This window comes from Camelus ferus, chromosome 17 (assembly GCF_009834535.1).
Source record: "Camelus ferus isolate YT-003-E chromosome 17, BCGSAC_Cfer_1.0, whole genome shotgun sequence".
NCBI lineage: Eukaryota > Metazoa > Chordata > Mammalia > Artiodactyla > Camelidae > Camelus > Camelus ferus.
The window spans coordinates 29899333-29920111 of NC_045712.1; the positions used below are offsets into that span (position 1 = coordinate 29899333).

Sequence of the window (20779 nt, forward strand, 5' to 3'; positions counted from 1 at the left end):
GCCCTGTCCTTCTGAAACAGCCCAAGAGCAGAGGGCACGGGGGGGACTGGTACACCCACCGGGGCTCTGGGCTCGTCCCAGCCTCACCTGCCCTCCCTCTTCCTCACCTGCCGGCACCTGCTGCCAGTGGTGTCATTTAACCATTCCGTCATCTATTCATTCAACAAACCTTCACGGGGACACTCCAAACTGGGCTAGATGCCCTCCAGGAAACACCGTCGGACAGGAGGGACCCAGCACAGGTAGGGGAGGCGAGTTCTAAGAGGAAGTGACACTTGCGTCAAGGCCGGGGAGAGAAGCACCAGCAGGGTTTCCAGGCAGAACTAGCAGGTGGGGGTGGGGGTGCACTCTGCAGGCCGAGGGGTCTGTGTGGAAGTCACTCCAGCTCTGCACCTCAGTCTCCTCATCTGTGAACTGGGAGGAATAAGGATAAGCCTTTCTTAGGGTTGTGGGCAGAGTAGGAGAGTCTGGCGTTAACACAGCAGCGTCCAGCGCACAGTAAGGGGACGGCTGTGGTTACCACGTGCAGAGCCCCGGAGGGCCACATACCAGAAGCTCAGTGGGTCTGGCTGGGCCGCCCCAGGGTCGTCTCCAGCGGAGAGGCTGGAGGGGGGGTCCAGGTCAGAAACTCCCTTGTGAAGGGGCTGTGATACTGGGGACTTGGATTTTTCTGGGCATTCATGGGAAGACACAGAAGGCTCTGGAGCAGGTCAGAGCTGTCTTCCAGAAAATGGCCATGACAGCAAGTCGCCACGGCCTTGGGGTGGGCGGGGAGACAAAGACACACTTAACGGGTTTGCAGGGTCAGCTCTGTGCCTTCGGGGCTGGAGCCTTCAAGGGGGCTGGAGCTGTGAGTCAGGCGGGGGGGCCTTCGCAGCGAGGCCACAGGCAGCTCCATCTCCCCCCAGAGCCAACCCCAGGGGACCTGTTCTTCTGGGAAACCCTCGTTCAACCACTGGGCTGGGTGGTCCAGTCCCAGGGCCGCAGCTGTCCGATCTCTAGGCCCAGAATATTCTAGCAAAGCCTCTCACAGACTCCTGAAGGGAGGGTCTGCAGTCAGTCAAGAAATATTACACAGATGGGCTCTATTAGACTGAACTGCTCTCGAGTGCCTCCTGCAGGTCAAAGGCGGTAAAAACCAGCAGCTCCGCACGAGGCAATCTGACACGCGCACGCCTGCCCCGCTCCAATCACCTCTGAGATGGAGTGGCATGGGGCCTTCCACGCCGGGGAGGCGGGACACGGACATGGGGCGAGGTCAGGCTGTGCTGAGGGCGGCCCGGGGGCCAGACCCCTGTGCTGCCCCCACCAGCTCTGAGGCCCCACCCAGAGCAGGGTGCCTGGGGGCTGTCTCACCCTTTCTCCCGCCTTGTTCAGCCATCCGGCCACTCTGTGAGTCCTCTGCTCTGGCCCTGCTGCCTCCCTCCCCCGCCATCTGTCCCCAAACACCTGCCATCTTTTTCCCCACCCAAGCCTTTCATTCTGCTCAACCCTAAGTCCTGCCTCCTCCAGGACGCCTTCCCAGCTCTGCAGACTCAGGGCCCTCCTTGTCTGCGTGAGGTCCCACGCTGCGTCCAGAGGGCATGGCCCTGAAGAGTGAGGGCTCCCTCTGCTCTCCGTGCCTGACGGTCCCATGCCTCTACCAGAGAACCCCCGTGGGCAGGGGCTGCAGCCCTTCCCCCTCGTCCTCTCCCTGCCTGCACAGACTCAGGCGTGGAAGGTGCCACAGAGCAGCACCTGTGCCACAGCCCTCGGCCAGGCAGCCTCGCCGCGGCACGCCTGGGCTGGGCGCTGGGGCGGAACTGAGCGGCGGGTCAGACCCTGAGCCCCCATCTGACCTCCAGGTGGTCAAACCCAACGGCCATCTGCACTCCATGGACGGCCAAGCAGGTCACGGCGCTCTTCACCAGGGGAAGTGGGAGCAGCAGGTGGTGGCAGACGAGGCTGCCTGGGGGACATCCCAGTGGAGGTGCTGAGGCAGGAGCTGTGCCGGGGACCTTGTTAGGAAACTGGACCTCAGAGGCCAGAGGGCAGGCTCAGGTGCAAGCTATCCGCACTAGAAGCCACAGCGCTGGCAGAGACCCTCAGGGTCAGTGCGTGCAGTGAAAAGAGGGCCTCTGACAGAGCCCAAGGGCACGCCGGGGTTTAGGGTCACGATGAAGTGGGGGATCTAGAAAGCAGAGGAGATGGTGCCAGGGAGGGATGAACCGCCTCCCAGAAGCCGTGGGGAGGCGTCCCAGCGCGGGAGTGACGTGGCACTCAGCCCTTCTCCGCGGGTCCGGCTGCGCAGTGGGGCGGCGTGGAGCCAAGTGGGCAGAGAAGGGGGTGGTGGGGCAGGGAGCCGAACAGTGACAGGGTTTTTTGGTTTGTTTTAAAGTGAAGGGAGATGTTACAGCTTGTTTGTGTGGTCCCACGAATGCTTCTGCAGACGGACCCAGCAGACAGAGAGGGGCGTCCATCCCTCAGCTAAAGCCCAGTTGTGGACGACAGTGGCACATCCCACTCTGTCTCTCTGTGGCCACGTTTCTTTCCTTGGAAAATTCCAAAGTGTGTCCTCATCTGTCCTGCTCTCTGAACTCTAGTCCCACTGGCTTCCTCTTCCCGACCTCACAGCCTGTGACCTGTGGTGACCGAATGAGGACAGCGGCTGGGCCAGGCTACTCCAGGCTTGCCCCCCGCCTGGCGGGGCCTGTGGTGCGGGCCTGGAGCCCGCGGCCCGAGTGCAGGCCCAGCCCTTGCATTTCCGAGCTGTGCGCCTTGGGCCCGTTACTCTAACAGAAAGGGAGTGATGATGCTACCTGCCTCGTAGGGCGCTGCGAGCAAAGGTTTAAAGCCTAGAACGGTGCCTGGCGCTGAGCAAGCGGTCTGAAAGGCTTATTGTTGTGCTGACGCAGGAAGCTGTGAGGCTTCTCAGACTCCAGCGGCTAGGGGTGCGGCGGGTGCGGGGGTCCGGTCTCCCTGAGTCAGCCTGGGTGAGGAAACTCAAGTAAGGGCTGTCTCTCCATCTCAGTTTGCTTGTTGAAGCCCTTACATAATTTAAGGGAAAGAAACAGGAAGCTTCTCCTCTATCGGGAAGACCTGGATATTGTCGAGTTTGACTCTGCAAAATCTCACCCGTTAAAGTCCCTTCCCTGCTTATTAGCTCAGTACCCCCTCCACCAGGAAGCTCAGCACCTTTCGAGGCACCCATCCCACTCCCAGCCAGCGGTCCTTACAAGGGGGTTTCCCCAATGTAAGCTAAACCTGCCTCCCTTGATGCTCCAGCTCTCATCTCTGCTCCCCCCGACCTCATCCTGGTAAGGCACTGCCCTCTGGGGCCACATAAAGCCTACTGGCCTGCACCTTTGAGTGCTGGAGACCGTGACCCTGTACCCCTGTGTCTTCTCTTCTCCTGGCTGTGGTCTGAGCCTCTGGGCTCATAGACCTCAAATGATATGACCTAAGCTTAGTCACATGGTTTCTCATTGAACCGAGAATCCCTACCCGGGTTTCACATTCTCAGCTTGCACTGGGGGAGCCTGAATGCAGGACTTTATCAGTCAGAGTTACTGGCTCATAAAACACAAAAGTTTAGGCTTAGCTCTGGCTTCAGGCAGAGCCTGATCCAGCGACTCAAATAATGTTACTAAGGACCTGTTTCTACTGCCATCATCTTTAGGCTCTATCCGTGGCCCCCAGTATCTCCAGGCAGCTACCCCCCAAAAGTCCCCAATGGCTGTCACATCTCCCCACAGCACCCACGTTCAACACCAGGGTGGGGCAAGCGGGCCACAGGAGAGGCTGCCTGGGTTTCCCATAACTGGCTGATCCTTGCACTTCAGTGGCTACCTGTGCAGCCCCTAGCCAATCACAGTAGCCAGGGGTGGGATTATGCTGATATGGGGGAGGAGCCACATGCCCTGCCCTCCTCTGAGCTGATCAGCAGCAGCAGCAGGGGCGGGGTGGGCGAGCAGGTGAGATAACTGAGTGACAACCGGGGAGCTGTCACCATTGGGGAGGGGGTACTGGATGGCCCCAGGTGGCCGATGGCCCACCCCGGGCCTCAAGTGCAACCTTGCAGACCTCCTGTTTGGCCCAGCAGACAGTCCTCTGGGTGTTGAGTCCACCTGACAAACCCTGGGTGCCCACACCTGCCTGGCCTCCCCAAGGCACCTCCTTCCCGGGTCCCAGTCACTCTGCTGTGGTCTCCCTGACCTCACACAGCCAGCAGAGTGCCTAGCCAACCTTGCACAGGCCGGATCATGAGAACCCAAGCTGAGCTGGGAGGATCTCAGAAGCTGTCCACTCCAGGGACCCACCTGCAAAATGGGGCCCAAGTCCCACTGCCAGTTCCTGTTGGCAGCGCAAAGGTTAGAACCAAGCACTCCTGCCCAGCCCTCCTGGGTGCAGAGGCTCCTCAGAAGAGCTTGCCTTTAGTCCCATTGGCTACAACTGGTTACAAGCCCACATCTTAGCTGGAAGGGAGGCTGGGTGGCTGTGCATCATGGAAGGCTGACTGCACCATGCTGGCCTTTGGGCAGGGAGCCCATAGGGTCAGCCACAAACACGACCCAGGGTCTCCTCAGGCATGACAAAGACAGCTTACCTATGCAGAGTAAGGGGTGCAGGACAGCAGGGCCACATCCACACTCTCCTGCCAGAAACTGGCTGAGCCCCACCCCCTCAACACCTGTGTCTTCCCCCACCTACAGGTCAGAGGGCACCCAGCTCCCTGCCTCACCACGAGCCAGCCCAGAGCCAGAAGCCAAGACCAGTGGACCTGAGGATGGTGAGACCAGAGACCCAGACCCTCCTCCAGAGGGAGCCTGGGGCTCAGACAGCAACTCCGGGAGCAGACCCCTGGATGAAGGTTTGTCTCTGCACACACACCCAGGCTGGCTGCCTGGCTCACAACTGACCAGGATGCACCCAGCCCTGCTCCCGGGGTCCTGTCTGCACTGATGCTGCCGTCCGGCCTCATACAGAAGCCTATCCTCTACCTGCTGAGGGTGGGCCTCTCGAGCCCCCACGGGCCCTTTCCTCAGGCCTGAGAGCAGACACCCAGCAAGGAGGGCAGGTTCCAGGAAGCAGCTTCCGGCTCAGTGTGGGGAAAATCTATCTGCTGTCTAGTCCCATGCCGGGATGGGATGGGCAGCCAGGGAGCTGGGGTGGGCTAAGCTCCCCGTCATCAGAGGGGTATAAGCAGGGACTAGATGGTCACCTCTCAAGATGACCACAGAGAGGCCTGTCATCTTAAGAACCTGGGCCGGGTGGGGCTGAAGAATGAGGACAAAAGGAGAGAGAAGCTGTCTGAGCTGGTGCCCAGGGCTCTCCCGGCTCAGCCCCAGGCAGGCGTGCAGTGGGGCGCCATCCCTCCCACCCTCAGAGCCCCTAGCCTGCCCCTGCCTCAGGTACCCGGACGACTGGCATCCGTGACACTACACACAGCGTCAGAAAAGGAAAACATCCCAAATGTCTGAAAAAGAATCCCCAAATGGGAACAAACTCAATACAGGAAACACTTCCTCAGTCACAGAGTCACGGACCAGTCACCCACCCCTGGTTCCGCTGGGTCTGGGACACCTTTTACTGAGAGAAAAACAGAAGGGCCTTGCGCCTACCCAGCTGCATGTCCAACATCAGGATACCTGAGCCAGGTGTTCCCAAACCCGCCAGCTGGCCAGGATCACCCAGGAGTCTCCTACGCTCCAGACACCCAGGCCCCCCCCCCCCGGCAGCTGCTGTGTGTGGGGCGGGTGCGGGGAGGGGCGAGGCTGACATAGCTGCGCCAGTCAGGACACTGTCCACGAGGGGCAGGCCATTCGGCCCGAACTGGCTCTAATTAAAGGGAACTTGCTGGTTCACATGATGCACACGAAGCCAAGCAGGGGTCCAGCACAGCAGGGGTCAGCAGAGCCCCACCTCCCCAGCCCCGTTTCATAGAAGGTGCCCCCAACAACTGACAAGACAGCCCAGGAGCTCAGACCCACGCCCTCCAGGTCCCGGGCTGGGGGCAGAGGCACTGCCCTCCCTGGAAGTGGGGTCAGATTCTGGCCTGACTCCCTGGCTCACATCCTGCCTGAACAGCCACGTGGCTGGTGGTCTGCGCTCTGACCGGCCTGGCCGGACTTGCGTCCCCAAGCTGGGGTGCAGTCGGGGGAGGGGGAGGGCTCCCCAAGAAGAGTCAGGGCTGCCCGGGACCCCACATCCAGTGTGCGTGATGGATCCCGGGGTTGCTGACACAGTCCAGCCAGAGGGCTGTAATGAGGCACAGCCCATCAGGGGCCACACAGAGTCACACACGCGACACCCGCTGCCCCAGGTCCCCAGGTGTCAGAGGCAGGCAGTCCCTGAGAGTTGAAGGTGGTCTCGCCTGTGCCCTGCAGAGCCCCGACCCCAGCCCTCGCGAGAGGGCCTTGGCCTCCCTGGCTGGGATCACCATGTCCCCAACGGGAAACAGCGCGCCCTCTGGGGGCACAGACGGGCCCTGGCTTCTTGCGTCATCTTAGCAGAAAAAAGGAGGGCTCCTCACTCCCACTGTCCCCTGTAAGACCCAGGGAGGGGCTCCCGGCCAGGCGCATGGGCGGGGCTGCACCAGCCCTGGGGGCCTCACCTCCCTGGTCAGGGGGTGGAGAGCCCCCAGGCCTCTCCCCTCTACCTGCTTCCCCTCCCGTTGCCCCACGTCCCCGCAGCACGTGCTTCTCCGGTGGTGGACGAGCAGCTGTTCCGCTCGGTGGAGGGCCAGGCCGCCTCTGACGAGGAGGACAACGACCACAAGTGGCAGGGAAGAGCAGAGGCCACCGGCCGAGGTCACGACCCTGCTGGCCGGCCTCTCCGGCTGCGGGAAGGGGTACGTGTGCGGGGTTGGGGAGCGCCCAGGACCAGACGCCCTGGGCTGGGGGCTCGCACAGTCGTCCTGGAAGCCCAGGGTGGCCCCTCCGTACACAACAGAACTTGAACTTGGGAGGCTGGCCTCCTGATTCAGTCCGCCTTGCAATGCTCTGACCCCTCACCCATTGGTGGAGGCGGTAAGACTGCCCCCAGCACGTGTGCGGGTGAAATGAGAGCGTTTTCAAAGGCACAGGCCGTGGTGGTCTCGTCCCATCAATTCTCACTCACTCCCTTCGCCGCTGTCCCAGACTTGCCCCCGAGCTCTAGCGTGACCCCCAGACACGTCAGCCCCTTTCCTGATCCGACACCTGGCGCACCTCAGTCACGTCTCCCGACTTCTGAGCCTCAGTCTTCCTACCTCTAACATGGAACAGTAACACATGTCTGGCAGAGGATTTGTGAGGATTTGCCACCGAGGATGTAAAACGCCCCGTGGGTGCCCAGTCACAGCAGGTGCACCACTGGGGGTGACACTGACTTCTCATTTTAAAGTTCTGTTAATTTCCCGGGACCACTGTTACCACCAACCCTTGACACCAACAAGCATGTATCAAACACCTACTATGTGCCTAGCCACCTGGAAAACAGTGATGAACAAGACAGAGGCCCTCTGCCCTGGGGCCTCTGTTCTAGTGAGTGGTGACAAATGTGAGGAAGAGAGAGGGGCAGGTGCGGGACATGTTGGGAAGGCCTCTGAGAAGGTGCTGTTTAAGCAGAGACCTGAAGCGAATGAGGAAGAGCATTCCAGGCAGAGGGAACAGCAAGTGCAAAGGCCCTGAGGCACGCTGGAGGGGCAGCAAGGAAGCTGCTGTGGCCAGAGTAGAATGAGGAGAGACGGGTGGCAGTGAGGTCAGGGAAGCCTCTGGCTTTTGCTCTGATGGGGCGGAGAGCCGCGGAAGGCGTGAGCAGGTGGCGTCGCGGCCTCACTTGGCTCTCGGGTGAGACAGACTCGGGGAAGCAGCTCCCCAGTGTTGGTGCTCTCCTCCGCTGTAGGTGTGATGACCAGATGGCCAAGAAGCTCATGACTTACTTCCACCACTTTGGCAGTGCCGACCACGCCCGCACCCTGGGGGAGCTGGAGGCCCGCGTTGCCATGCTGGTGGAGCAGCTGGACACCCAGGGCTGCAGTCGGAAGACCCTGGGGACACCTGGGAAGGAGGTCAGCTGAGCCCCAGAGGCCAAGAGCTGGACCAATGCTAGCATCTCTCACAGGTGGAAAGAAAAGGATCTCAGCCAAGCCCTGTGCCCTTTTCACAGATGGGTAAACCAAGACTCAGAGAGGAGAGGATTTAGATTTGATGAAGAATATTTTGGTTGCAAGTTAAAAGATCCACCTCAGATTAGCTCGAGTGCAAGATGGGAACTTATTAGAACACGGAGCTGGGAGGACAGTTTCAGAAGAACAGCTAAGATGAGCTTCAGGCACGGCTGGATCCAGGGACTCAGATTAGATTATCTCCACCTGCTTGTATTTCTCGAGGTGCTTGCTCCATGTGGCTGGGGAAGGGAATGCAGGGCCAGAGACAGCTCTAGGCACGGCACCTTCTCTCTCCTGCCCGAGGCCCAGAGTGGACCCAAGTGCCTAAGGACACCACCCCTTCAGCTGCCTCTCCCTCCATTGGGGCCAAGAATGAGGGCTGCCTCACCCCTCTCAAGCCTGCTCTAGAAGGCAGGTGGCCATGCAAGATTTTGTGAACCTCCCAGCATCTACCCCCTGGTATTTTGGTGGGATCTCAGAGTCAGTGTCCCCTGGCCAGGGGTGGGTCCGTGACTCAGGCTGGGCCAGCTGGCCCCCTCTCCTGGGGCTCTCCATCTTGAGGGAAGGGGGAATGGCTGGAGTGTTCTCAGCTGTGGCCCCTGGACAAGGGGCTCAAGATGTTTCTCCTGCCTCACCCCCAACTGCTGCCCCATCCCTGAGGTTCTCCAGCTGCCAGTCCCTTCTGTGAACCCTGGAGTAGACCACCAGCAAATGCCCTTTTCTGTTTTAACTAGCCAGATCGGTTTCTGTTGCTTGCAACCAAAAAAAAAAAAAAAAAAAAAAAATAGCAAAGAAAGCAGATGGTTAGAGAAGAGATGGGAGGCCTCCCACTAGAAGAGGGAACATGTGTATCCTTACAGCAGCCTCACTCTGTGCAGCCTCAGGCCAGGCATTCAGCTTCTCCGGGCCTTGGTGCCATCCCTGGGAGGACGGGGTTCTATCTGCCCAGCCCCCTGGCAGGCTTGGGGGACTGATGAGATGACCCCTGTGAGAGGGTAAAGGCAGGCCGTGGGTCCTGCCTGGGGGTGGTGCTCTGAGCACGGGGCAGAGGGCAGGCACTAAGCCCCATCGGTCCCCCAGGCAGAGCTGCAGCGGCAGGTGGAGGAGAACGAGCAGCTGAGGCTGGAGCTGCAGATGGTGGAGACGGAGAGGGTGCGGCTGTCCCTGCTGGAGGAGAAGCTGGCGGACGTGCTGCAGCTCCTGCAGAGGCTCCGCCACCTGGTAGGCTCGCAGGAGCTGGCACCACCGGGAGGGGTGGGGGCACTCAGGAAGGAGCCTGGCCTGTGTTGGGCACTGGCTCTGAGCTTCCCCTATGTGGGCAGGTGTTACAGCTCCACTTTTCAGATACAGAAATGGAGGCGCAGGGGAGCCAATCAAGAAGAAGCTAATCTAATTCATTTTATGAAGCTAATCTAACTATGACCTCAAAACCAGAGCACGATAAATACAAGAAAGGAAAACAATAAGCTAATGTCACATTTAAATATAGATGCAAAAATATTAAATAAGATATTAGCAAACCAAATCGGGCAGCATTTAAAGCAATCCAATGTGGCCAAGCTGGATTTATCCCAGGAACTTAAAGATCATTCAAGATCAAATATCCATTAACATAATACACCACATTGCAGATTAAAGGAGAAAAAACATGTATTCATCTCAATAAGTGAAAAGTCAGTAACAGTCACCTTTTAAATTATAAAACCTCTCAGCAAATTAAGAACAATGGGGATCTTCCTTAATCAGATCAGAAGTCCCAGCCAGCCACCTCTCACAGACCTCACACTTACTGACGAAATGTTCGAAGGACTCCTTTTAAAAACCAGAACCAAGACCAGCATGCCTGTCATCACTGCTCGTGCCACCTGGACATTCTAGCCTAAGCAGTAAGGCAAGAAGAAGAAAAGTGTATGGACTAGAAAGGAACAGACAAATCAACCAGTAATTGTGTATCAAATTTATCCACACAGAATCCCCAAGAGACTCTAGAGGCACAGTGTTGTGATTCCTTGGCAAGGAGCCTTATTTTAAAAAGTTCATAACATAGAAGTCAACTGTAGTCCTAAACAGCACCAGCAAAACATTAAAACACATCTTAGACATAAACTCAGCCAGGACTGCCCAGCACTGGGGGTGGAGGCCCGATTTGAACCCAGGTCTTCAGGGATTGAAGTGGGCTCTTGCCTACACATGAGGCTGCCCAGGACACAGGGCTACGGAGGCCCAGCAGTGTGACGCAGCCTGGGGGAGCGCCAAGTGGCAGCCGCGCCCTGCGGGCAGGGCGGGCAGGAAACACAGCCCCACCGGGCAGCCTGGGGGCAAATACTGGGGCTTCCCCCACCCCCAGCTGGGGGGCTCTGGGCAGATTTCCCATTCTTTCTCAGCATTGCTTTTTTCACTGGTGAAGATGAGAATAAATAAGCTGTTGCAGGGGTTAAAGGAGCCAACCTGTAAAAAAGCTCTGTATTCACGGTCACTTCCCAAGTGCCTACTTGGGCACACAGACAGTTAACCCACAAGTACGTAATCCTTGATGAAATGGGTCCTGCCCACAGCTCCATCACCCACCTAGAGCAGTGGAGCCAGCCTAGGGGTGGGGGCCAGGAAGGGACCGTGGACAGCGGGGAAGCCATCTGCTCCCAAGGAGCCACAGAGAAGCCTGTAGGGGCTACCCAGCCTCCCTGCCGACCAAGGACACAGCAGCCACGGCCTGGTCCAGCCCTGTCTCCATTTCTCTTTAAGAACATATCGAAAAGAGCCCTGGGGAAGATCCTGCTGAGCACGCTGGACACCTGCGGGGACCCTGCACACGGTAGGAGATCTGCCCCTCCATCTCCCAGAGCCTGGGCAGCAGCTGGAGGGCATCCTGACCAAGCAACTCTGTCTTAAGTCTGCAAAACACCGCCTGTCCCCTGCCCTGCCCACCTGCAAAGGGTACCGTCAGGCACAGGCTTCGGAAAGTTGAAGGTGCTATGTGACGAGAGCAGGGGGCAGACACCCCAGGGAAGGGGCCCAACGGAAGCCAGTGTGGCCGGACCCCAAGGGAGCCAGGTGTTTCCCTGCTGGCAGTTCAGACTTGCCCACAGTCCCTGGGCTTACCACAGAAGTGGTGCTGTTATCACACGCATTCCACAGATGGGGAAACTGAGGCACAGACAGACCAACAGCCGGCCGCCCTCGAGGCCTCGGACCTCAGGGAACACGAAGCCACGTGGCCCCGTTGTTCAGACAAAGTTCAGGGCAGCAGAATTTCATCAGTGCCAGCTCACGCCCATGAAAGCAAGGGAGTAAGGCCGCTCTTGCCCAAAAGGGTCTCACAGGCTAAGGGGGGGCCGACGTGATGAGCCTTTGCTCGCCGGCCTCACCAGGCACCACTGGGCAGGGCTCCGTATGTCCAGTGCTCTGATGGTCCTAGAAGCCCCCTTCCCTGGGGTCCTCAATGGGAGAGGAGGGGGAGGGGGAGGGGGAGATGGCTGGACAGGGCTGGGGAGGGACCGGGGAGGAGGGGAGTGGCTCTGAGGGCCAGAGTGAGCAGACTGACCCACCCTCCCGCCCACTCTCTCTCCAGAGGAGATGTCTGCGCCCTCGGCCATCCTGGATGCCCTGCACCAGGCTCTGGCTGGCTGTGAGCTCCTGCGCAGAGAGCCCTCGGCACCAGCCTCTGTAGCTCCTGCACTCACCAACTCCCTCCTCATCTCCTGCTGAGGTCACTGGCCCGGCCTGGCCATCATCAGACCAGCCTCCAAGATCAGCCTGATCATCATCACATCCTCAGAACCCTGGAGGCACTGCGCCTTCTAAGACAGGCCCAAGCTCAGAGACGGGCAGCCATCCCTTCTCCTCGGGCTCCTCCTGGATTCCCTGAGAGCCCCTGCATTCCTGCTGCCAGGGTCCACGTTGCCCTGCAGCTGCTGGATCAGCCTGTACCTGCTGCTGCCTCCTCTGCCCCTGGATCAGAGGTGCCCACTTTTCTGCCTGGTTCTGCCCAGAATCCCTTCCCTGGGCTCCCTTCCCAGCACTGTGCCCTTCCTCCCCGCGGTGTGCCTGTTGCAGGGACTCTGCACCCCACCAGCCCACTGGGGAACCTATCCAAGCCCTAGAATGCTGGAGACCAGGCAGAGCAGGGGAACTCCAAGGGAGGAGTGAGTGACCACTGCAGGCTTCCTGGTGGAGGCTGGCCTTGAACCAGCTCTAGAAGAGCGGTAGGATGCAGACGGGCCAAGAAGAGGGAAGGGCATTTAAAGTGAGGTAACCCCAAGAACAGGGGTGTGGTCCCATAAAGGACCCCCAGCAATGCAGGACCCAGAGCCCCTCTGTCCTGAGCAACAGGAGGCACCGGGACTCACCTCCTCACGCCCTCCCAGGAGAGGAGGACACGCTGGCAGGGCGGAGCGGAGGGGTGCAAGCAGCGCTAACCAGGGCAGCGGAGCCTGCAGGAGTCCCGCCCAGAGGGCTCTGTGGGCCCAGGGGCACAACGCACGGCCGCGGCAGGGTGAGGGCCGGCGCCGGCGGGGAGCGGGGGCAGGCCCCGGGGCCTTGGTGACGGGCGAGACCTGGACTGGACCCCGCGCAGTGGGGGCCATGGGGGGCTCTGACCTGCCTCGGGGAGGGTGGATGAGGCAGCTGCAGGGGGTGGGGACAAGGGGTCTCCCGGGGGCTCAAGCCGGAGCCGTGGGGACACAGAAGGCGGCCGCCAGGGAGGGAGGACCGGGGGAGCCCGGGACCAGCGGGCGCTCCTGGGCAGAGGCCGCGGGGACGGCCCACAGACACCGCCTCGCCTCGTGTCTGGCCACGTGAGTCTACACTGTGTTAGGATTCTTGGAACTGAGGTTCCTTTCCAAAAAGTCAACCTCACTGCACGTTAATTTAAAAAGTAGAAGAGGCCAGAAGAGACGTTCCTGCAGCGGCCCCTGCTCTGGCCCCCTGGCGTCTGCAGACAGGCAGAGGGTTCCATCCTCAGGAGCTTCCTAATAAAAAGCTCTGACCGCTGCCTGACAACCGAAGGTTCACGGTCGCCCCTCATATCCCTGGAGGCAAGTTACGAGGAGGACTAGGGCTTGGAGGGGCCTGAAGAGGCCGGGTGAGCTCCCCAGCGTCACACAACAAATTAGCATCCACGCCTGGAGGGAGGCCTGTCTTCCGAGCCCACACCTCACACACTTCCTACCACCGCCAGCTGTCTCTGCCTAGGAGGCCCAGGGCTTACCGGGGGCTTGGGGGCTGGGTTAGTTATGGTACAGGCTAAGCCGCCCTGACAGAAGAGGTCCCCAGATTCTCTGGGTCAAACAGAACAGAACGTTACTTCTCTCCTCTAACGGACCCGAGGTGAGTGGCCCCAGTAAGCAGAGCAGCTCTGCTCCGTGTGGTCCCCCCGGACCCAGGGTCCCTCCACCTTGCCGCTCTGCCATGCCTAGGGTGCTGTCGTCCTTCACGTGGCGGAAGTCACCGCACCCGCGCCGCGCCTGCCTTCAGCCCGCAGGGAGGAGCAGAGAGGGAGGGAAGCACTCTGGCCCACATCTCCTCCACTCTCATCCCAGAGCCCTAGACAGGATCGCCCAAAGAGGACCACACCAAGACACAGTCATTAAAATGGCAAAAATTATAGATAAAGCAAGAATACTAAAAACAGAAGCAGAAAAGCAACAAGTAACACACGAGGGAACGCCCATAAGGCTGTCAGCTGGCTTTTCAGCAGAGACTCTGCAGGCCAGAGGAGTGGCATGATATATTTAAAGTGATGGGAGGGAAGAACCTGGAACCAAGAACACCCTACCCAGTAAGGCTCTTCTTGCTCAGACCTGATGGAGAGACTGAAAGCTTTATAGACAAGCAGAAGCCAAGAGGTCAGCGCCACCAAAACGGCTTTACGAGAAACGTTAAAGGGACTTCTTCAAGCAAAAAAGAAAAGGCAACTAGAAACATGAAAATTATGGAAGGAAGAGCTCAGCGGTAAAGGCAAACACACAGGGAAGCCGGTAAGCCAGCCACGTCCAAAGCCAGCAGGACGGCTAAAGACAAAGGAGTGAAAATCACCCATGTCCACAACAGGTGGCTCAGGACACACAAAAAGATGTAAAGCACGACGTCAAACAGAGTAATCGTGAGGGGAGGGGAGTAAAACTGCAGGGGCTTAAAAATGCGTTTGAAATTAAGAGATCAGCAATTTAAAATACTCAGACAGATAGATAGATTGCTATACATAAACCTCACGGTGACCACAAACCAAAACTCTATTTTATACACACACACACACACACACACACACACACACACACACAAAAGAAATTCAGTATTTATATCAATTAAAATAATACTTTTGAGAACCTGGAACAAAGGGAAGGGAATCCAAACATAACACTAAAGATAGTCATCATATCACAAGAGAAGAGAACAAGAGGAGGAGGGACAAAACCACAAAAACCCCAAAACAATTTTAAAATGGCAATAAATGCATACTTGTCAAAGTTACTTCAAATGTAAATGGACGAAACGGTCCAATCAGAAGACAGAGTGGCTGAACGGATACAAAAGCAAGGCCCACAGATAAACACTGTCTACAAGAGACCCACTTCAGATCTCAAGACACAAACAGACTGAAAGTGACAGGATGGAAAAAGTACTCCATGCAAATGGAAATCAGAAGAAAGCTGGGGCAGCAATGTTTATACCAGACAAACAGACTTTGAAGCAAAGATTACAAGAGACAAAGAGGGACGTTACACATCCAGGGAATCAATCCAAGAAGATTTAACAATTATAATAAATATATAAGCACCTAAATACATAAAGCAAATACTGACATAAAAAGAGAAATTGACACAGTAATACTGGGGGCTTTAACACCCTCTTACATCAATGGACAGATCACCCAGACAGAAAAATCAACAGTGAAACACTAGCCTTAAATGACATATTAGACTAAGTGGATATACATGTAGAACATTCCATCCAAAAGCAAAATACACATTCTTTTCAAGTGCACATGGAACATTTTCCAGGATATATGACATGCTAGTCCACAAAACAAGCCTCAGTAAATTTAAGAAAACTTACATCATATCAAGCATCTTTTCCAACCACAACACTATGAGACTAGAATTAACAACAAGAAAAAAAAATTGAATATAGACACAAAAAATCTCAACAAAACATTAGCGAACAGAATCCAACAACACACTTAAAAAGATCATACACTATGATCAAACTGGATTCATCCCAGGAACACAAGGATGGTTCAACATACATAAATCAATCAATGTGATACACCACATCAACTAGAGGACAAAAACCACATGGTCAGCTCAACAGATGGAGAAAAAGCACTGGACAAAATCAAACAGCCATTCATGATAAAAACTCTCGCCAAAGAGAGTACAGAGGGAACAGATCTCAACATGATAAAAGCCATTTATGACAGACCCACAGCCAGCATCGTACTCAATGATGAAAAGTTGAAAGCCATCCTGATAAAATCTGGAACAAGACAAGGATGCCCACTCTCACCACTTCTATTCAACGTAGGATTGGAAGTCCTAGCCAAGGGGACAAGAAAAAGAAATTAGGTAAAACTGTCACTGTATGTGGATGGCATGATATTACATATAAAAAACCCTAAAGGCTCCACACAAAAACTACTAGAGCAGATAAAAGAATCTGGCAACGTAGCAGGATACAAGATTAACGTTCAGAAATCAGTTGTGTTAATCTTTATACTAACAATGAAACACCAGAAAAGTTCAAAAAAATCCCTTTTAAAATTGCATCCAAAAAAAAAACAACTTAGGGATAAATCTGGCCAAGGAAGTGAAAGATTTATATAAGGAGAACTACAAAACACTGATTAAGGAAATTAAAGATTATTTAAAGAAATGGAAAGATATCCCATGCTCTTGGATTGGGAGAATTAATATTGTTAAAATTACTACCCAAAGCAATCTATAGACTTAATCCAATCCCTATCAAATTATCCAGGACATTTTTTCACAGAACTAGAACAAATAATCCTAAAATTTATATGGAATCACAAAAGACCAAGAATTGCCAAAGCAATACTGAAGAAAAAGAATGAAGCTGGAGGCACTGCCCTCCCAGACTTCAGACAGCACTACAGAGCTACAGGAATCAAAACAGCACGGTACTGGCATAAAAAGAGACATACAGATCAATGGAACAGAAAAGAGAGCCAAGAAATAAACCCACCGACCTATATAGTCAATTAATCTTCAACAAAAGAGGCAAGAATATATGATGGAGAAAATACAGTCTCTTTAGCAAGTGGCGTTGGGAAAACTGGACAGCTGCATGTAAATCAATGAAGCTAGAACACTCCCTCACTCCATACACAAAAATAAACTCAAAATGGCTTAAAGACTTAAATATAAGACAAAAAACTATAAACCTCTTAAAGAAAACACAGGCAAAACATTCTGTGACATAAATCTCAGCAATGATCTCCTAGGACAGTGTACCCAGGCAATAGAAGTAAAAGGAAAAATAAACAAATGGGACCTAATTAAACTTACAAGCTCTTGCACAGCAAAGGAAACCATAAACAGAACAAAAAGACAACCTACAAAATGCGAGAAAACATTTGTAAATGACGCACCTGACAAGGGCTTAATATCCAGAATATATAAACGCTCATACAACTTAGTAACGAAAAAACCAAACAACCCAATCCAAAAATGGTCAGAAGACCTAAACAAGCAATTCTTCAAGTAGACATACAAGTGGCCAAGAGGCACATGAAAAAATGCTCAATATCACTAATTATCAGAGAAACATAAATCAAAACTGTAATAAGGTATCACCTCACATCAATCAGAATGACCACCATTCAAAAGTCCATGAACGATTAAAGCTGGAGCGGGCGTGGCAAAACGGGAACCCTCCCACACTGCTGGTGGGAATGCAGTTTGGTGCAGCCATTACGGAAAACAGTGTGTAGATTCCTCAAAAAACTAAAAATAGACTTGCCAGTAGGATCCAGCAATCCCACTCCTGGGCACATATCCAGAGGGAACCTTAATTCAAAAAGATACATGTAGCCCAATGTTCACAGCAGCACTGTATAGAACAGCCAGGACATGGAAACAGCCTAAATGTCCACTGACAGATGACTGGATAAAGAAGCTGTGGTATATTTATACAGTGGAATACTACTCTGTGATAAACTAAAGAATAAAATAATGCCATTTGCAGCAACATGGATGGACCTGGAGACTGTCATTCTAAGTGAAGTCAGCCAGAAAGAGAAATACTGTATGTTACTCATATGTGGAAACTTTAAAAAATGACACACATAAGCTTATCTACAAAACAGAGACAGACTCACAGAAAACAAACTTACGGTTCCCGAGGGGAAAGGGGGTGGGAAGGGATAAACTGGGAGTTCGAGATTCGCAGATACACACCACTGTATGTAAAATAGATAAACACGGTCCTACTGTAGAGCGCAGGGAACTACACTCAGGATCTTGTAGTAAACTGTAACGAAAAAGGAAGTGGAAACGAGCGCACGCACGCCCACGCGCGACTGAAGCACTGCTGCCCTGCGCCAGAAGTTGACGCAACACTGTAACCTGACTGTACTTCAAAAGTCAAACAAAGGAAAGAAAAAAAAAATAAAAAACACAAACATGTGGAGGCTAAACAACATGCTGTTAAACCAATGGATCATCAAAAAAAAAAATCAAAGAAGAAATTAAAAAATATCTGGAGACAAAAACGAAACACAGAGACCCAAAACCGATGGGACACAGCAGAAGCAGTCTAAAGGGGATGCCGACAGCGCTACAAACCTCCCTCAGGACGTCAGAGAAATCGCAAACAACCTAACCTTACACCTAAAGGCACTAGAAAAGACGGAACACGCAAAACCTAAAAATAGAAGGAAGTCAAAGATCAGAGCAGAAATCCATGAAATAGAGGCTAAATAGAAAAGATCAGTGAAAGTTAAGAGCTGGTTCTTTGAAAATATAAGCAAAATCGATAAACTTTCAGCCTAATAAAAAAAAAAAAGAGGGGGGTCCAAATCAATAAAATTAGGAATGAAAAGAGAAGTGACAGCCAACATCACAGAAACACAAAGGACCGTGAGAGATTACTATGAACAGCTATAGAAGCAAATGGCCAATAAGATGGACAACCCAGAAGAAATGACAAAATCCTAGAAATTTACCATCTCCCAAAACAGAACCAGGAAGAAACAGAAAATACGAACAGACCAATTATCAGTGATGAAACTGAATCACTAATTAAAAACCTCCCGACAAACGAAAGTCCAGGACCAGGCGGCTTCACAGGTGAATTCTAGCAAACATTTAGAGACGAGTTAAGGTCTATCTTTCTGAAACTATCCCAAAAAATTGCAGAGGAAGGAACACTTTCAAACTCATTCTATGAGGCCACCATCACCCTGATCCCAAAACCAAACAAAGATATCACAGAAAAAGAAAATTACATGCCAGTTTCACTTACGAATGCAGATGCAAAAATCCTCAACAAAATTCTAGCCAATCAGCCACAACAATGCACTACAAGGACCATGCAGCATGATCAAGGGGGATTCACCCCAGGGACACAGGGATTTTTCAGTATCTGCAAATCAGTCAATGTGACGCACCACACTAACAAACTGAAGAATGAAAACCATATGATCATCTCAACAGATGCAGAAAAAACTCTTGAAAAAATTCAACATCCATTTACAATAAAAACTCTCCAGAAAGTGGGCACAGAGGGAACATACCTCAGCATAACAAAGGCCACATGTGACAAACTCACAGCTAACATCACACTTAATGGGAAAAGCTGAAAGCATTTCCTCTAAGATCAGGAACCCGACGAGGATGCCCACTCTCGCCACTTTTTTCCAACACAGTTTTGGAAGTTCTGACCACAGCAGTCAAAGAAGACAAAGAAATTAAAGGAATCCAAACTGGAAAAGAAGACGTGAACTGTCCCCGTTTGCAGATGACATGACGCTATGCACAGAAAGCCTGAAGACCCTGCAGAAGCTCATCAATAAAGCCGCAGGACACAAAATTAAGACACACAAATCAGCTGCGTTTCTATCCACTTACAACAAAACAGCTGAAAGGGAAATCAAGGAAATGATACTATTCACCACCACAGCCGAAAGAATAAAATACCTAGGAACAGACCTGCCCAAGGAGGCGAAGGCCTGCACTCCGAAACCGTACGTCGCTGATGGAGAAGAACTGAAGACGGCGTGAGCAAATGGAAAGATACACCATGTTCTTGAAGTGGAAGAATTAATATTGTTAAAATGGCCATTCTGCCCAAGGCAATCTACAGATTCAATGCAATTCCCTGTCAAATGACCAATGACATTCTTCACAGAACTGGAACAAAACGTGTTAAAATTTGTGGAAACACGGAAGACCCCGAATAGTCAAAACAATCTTGAAAAAGAAGGATGGAGCTGGGGGAATCATGCTCCCTGACTGCAGACTCTACTACAAAGCTACAAAGCAAAACAGCATGGTGCTGGCACAAAAACAGACACACAGATCAACGGAACAGGATAGAAAGTCCAGAAATAAACCCACACAGGTATGGTCAATTAATCTACGACAAAGGAGGCAAGTATACACATTGGAGAAAAGATGGTCTCTCCAATAAGTGGTGCTGGGAAAACTGGACAGCTACCTGTAAAAGACTGAAATTAGAACACTCTCTAACACCACGTACAAAAATAAACCCAAAATGGATTAAAGACTTAGTGTAAGACCAGATACTACAAAACTCTTAAAGGAAAACACAGGCAGAACACTCTTTAACATAAATCACAGCAACGTATTTTTTGAGCCAGCTCCTGGAGTAATAAAAATAAAAGCAAAAGCAAACAAATGGGATCTAATTAAACTTAAAAGCTTTTGCACAACTAAGGATACCATCAACAAAAGAAAAGACAGCCTACAGAATGGGAGAAAATATTTGCAAATGATGCAACCGACAAGGGATTGATTTCCAAAATATACAAACAGCTCATACACCTTAGTATCAAAAAACAAGCAACCCAATCCAAAATGAGGCAGAAGACCTAAACAAGCAATTCTCCAATGAAGACATACAAATGGCTAACAGGCACATGAAAAAATGCTCAATATTGCTAATTGTCAGAGAAATGCAGATCAAAACTACAATGAGGTATCACCTCACACCAGTCAGAATGGCCATCACTGAAGTCTACAAATGATAGATGTTGGAGAGGGTGTGGAGAAAAGGGAACCCTCCTACACTGCTGGTGGGAATGTAAATTGGTGCAGCCACTACGGAGGACAGTATGGAGGTTCCTTAAAAAATTAAAAATAGACTTCCCTTGTGATCCAGCAATCCCACTCCTGGGCAAGTACCCATAGAAAAATAAAATTCAAAATGACACCTGCACCCCAATGTTCACAGCAGCACTATTTACAATAGTCAAGACACGGAAACAGCCTAAATGCCCATCGACAGATGACTGGATAGAGAAGCTGTGGTTATTAATACAATGGAATACTGCTCAGCCATAAAAAGGAATAAAATAATGCCATCTGCCACAACATGGATGGACCTGGACATTGTCATTCTAACTGAAGTCAGCCAAAAAGAGAAAAATACCATATGATCTCATTTATATGCACA

General features: G+C 52.8%; 2 protein-coding genes across 12 annotated transcripts in view; one reads left to right on the forward strand and one right to left on the reverse strand.

The window, feature by feature from the left end:
• Positions 1-14394, forward strand: part of EFCC1 (EF-hand and coiled-coil domain containing 1) — a 30173-nt gene extending 15779 nt beyond the window's left edge. Inside the window, 7 exon segments of the mRNA XM_032458760.1 lie at positions 4692-4849; positions 6672-6762; positions 6764-6829; positions 7864-8029; positions 9209-9349; positions 10871-10940; positions 11697-14394. Coding sequence (XP_032314651.1) covers positions 4692-4849; positions 6672-6762; positions 6764-6829; positions 7864-8029; positions 9209-9349; positions 10871-10940; positions 11697-11833 — 829 coding nt within the window. The 3' untranslated portion in view covers positions 11834-14394.
• The window catches only part of CFAP92 (cilia and flagella associated protein 92 (putative)), a 107485-nt gene that overhangs the window by 75034 nt on the left and 11672 nt on the right, over positions 1-20779 (reverse strand). The gene's annotated exons all lie outside the window — the stretch shown is intronic.